Source organism: Oncorhynchus tshawytscha, unplaced genomic scaffold (assembly GCF_018296145.1).
Source record: "Oncorhynchus tshawytscha isolate Ot180627B unplaced genomic scaffold, Otsh_v2.0 Un_contig_1231_pilon_pilon, whole genome shotgun sequence".
Classification (NCBI taxonomy): domain Eukaryota; kingdom Metazoa; phylum Chordata; class Actinopteri; order Salmoniformes; family Salmonidae; genus Oncorhynchus; species Oncorhynchus tshawytscha.
In genome coordinates this window covers 215001-217500 of record NW_024609748.1, presented here as the reverse complement: position 1 = coordinate 217500, position 2500 = coordinate 215001, and the positions used below count along the sequence as shown (strand labels likewise).

Sequence of the window (2500 nt, the reverse complement as noted above, 5' to 3'; positions counted from 1 at the left end):
ACAATGGGTCTGTTCCAATCTCCATGTTAGATAGCAGAGCCACTGCAACAAGACCATGTGTCTGGTGGAACGGAAGACAACTAAACAACAACCCTTGAAAAACCAAAGAAAGACAAACAGCAACGTCTGTGTGTGAGTGTAGGATCATTGGAGAGAGGTGTGGAGTGTCGCTGTTATTCTGTATTAATTATCACTCGTTTTCTCTTCAGGGCTACAAACTAGAAATGCGTTTATCCCTGACCATCCAGTCCATAGATGTGTTCTGCTATTACAGTATACATACAAACACCTCCTGTCTTGCAAAAATAACATGTCACAATAGCATTTAAACTGAGTCACACTTTTCACAGCAATGTCCACAAAGACATTGATGACGCCATAGTTTTCCCCCCGTAATTATAATACCAACATAACACTTCTGACAGTAGAAAGGTAAGATGATGAAAGGCATAACCAGTAGTTGAAGGTGCTCCGTCATCGCGTACAGTCAGTCAACGTGAATCTCTGCCTCCACACTAGACACCAGTATGATTCCGTGTGTAATGGTTTAGAATATCATTCATTCCATGCAGTATATTAATCAGAAGCAGATGGATGTAGAGAATGGAAAAATGTATACTGTCGACTGCCATGTTGGGTGATGTGGAGAAAATATATATTCTAATGGATATCATTGTTTGCAAAAAGACAACGATCTATATATGTCATCATATATACGTTTGCAAAAGCTAAAATGGCCCTAACACACACATGCCCTCTCCAGCACTTTGTGGAGCAGTCTGGGTGATGAGAACCAACCCAGTCTGCTCCTGGAATACATTCCTCCACTTCCTGCTTGTCAGTGTTGCCTTCTCCTCCATCCTCCATCTCTCTCGGTCTGTTTCTGGGCTCCTACATCCCTCCTTCTACTTTTCCAAATGGTTCTAAGGTTCTTCTTCTCATGTCTGTTCTGGTTGGTTAGTTGTTTCTCCCATCGTGTGATAGTGAGGGTGGTGAGAGTAGTCACAGTGTGATGGGGGGGTGGGGAGTTGGCGGGCAGGAGGGGCAGGCTGTGGAGAGATGACAGGATGTGACAGAAGTAGCCATGGTGATGGGTGGCCACAGTGACAGGTCACCACGGTGATGATTCTCCATGGTGACACGTCCTTATGGTGGCAGGTCTCCATGGTGACAGGTCAGGTCACCATAGTGACGGTTTCCATGGCAGCCAGTCGTCATGGCATCGCCATCGGCTAGCGGTGACTGTCTCTCTACCTAGACGAAGGAGTTCATAGCGTTGACCGGCGAGGGGGCCTCGGAGCTCTCGTTGCCCTCATGCGTGTCTTTCTCCTTCTTGCCGCTGTACTGGCCGATGAAGGATCCATCCTCGTTGAACTGCCCATCCCCTCCCTCGCCGTAGTCCACCAGGCTGTCATCACTGTCGTCCCTCTTCACCGTTCCGTTGGACGGCGTCCGGCTGCCCTTCAGAGGCTTGTGGTCCTCCGTGTCACTAAGGGTTAGGAGAGAGAGGCAGAGAAACGGTTTACTTTAGGTCAGATAGTGGTGGCTAAGTTTGGTCCTGGAGAGATACAGGGGGTGCAGGGTTTTGTTCCAGCCTGGCATTGATGCACCTAATACACCTGACCAAGGTCTTGTTTAGGATGTGTTCAAGCTTGGCTGGAGCAAAAGCCTGGAACACCTAGATCTGCGGGACTGGACTTGGTGACGAATACTTTGACATGATTCCATTTCAATCAATAAGGCGTGCTTCTCAACATAACTCACATACTAGGCAGACATCAGACCATGTGCTATCCATTAAATCTACATGCATTAAAGACTCAGAGGGATTCAAATAACAGATCTGTCCAAAATGCACAGGGGTCTTAATGGTCTGGAGTCGAGGGGCTGAGTTGTACAAAAACCCTTTTATTGGAATTACAAACTGAACTGATTCTGGTGGATCAATCTACCAGTAGAAGTGCAGCATGCTATATCCTGTTGAACATTAACACTACGGTGACACTATATCCTGTTCAACATTAACACTATATCCTGTTCAACATTAACACTATATCCTGTTGAACATTAACACTACGGTGACACTATATCCTGTTCAACATTAACACTATATCCTGTTCAACATTAACACTATATCCTGTTCAACATTAACACCACGGTGACACTATATCCTGTTCAACATTAACACTATATCCTGTTCAACATTAACACTATATCCTGTTCAACATTAACACCACGGTGACACTATATCCTGTTCAACATTAACACTATATCCTGTTCAACATTAACACTATATCCTGTTCAACATTAACACTATATCCTGTTCAACATTAACACTACGGTGACACTATATCCTGTTGAACATTAACACTACGGTGACACTATATCCTGTTCAACATTAACACTATATCCTGTTCAACATTAACACTATATCCTGTTCAACATTAACACTATATCCTGTTCAACATTAACACTATATCCTGTTCAACATTAACACCAC

General features: G+C 44.4%; 1 protein-coding gene across 16 annotated transcripts in view; it reads right to left on the bottom strand.

The window, feature by feature from the left end:
- Positions 1-212: 212 nt before the first annotated feature.
- The window catches only part of LOC112214989 (neuronal cell adhesion molecule-like), a 135877-nt gene continuing 133589 nt past the window's right edge, over positions 213-2500 (bottom strand). For all 16 annotated transcript variants that reach the window (XM_042317528.1, XM_042317527.1, XM_042317529.1 and 13 more), the window contains one exon: positions 213-1489. In XM_042317528.1, the coding sequence (XP_042173462.1) occupies positions 1255-1489 (235 nt within the window). In that variant the 3' untranslated portion in view covers positions 213-1254. The remainder of the gene's footprint in view (positions 1490-2500) is intronic.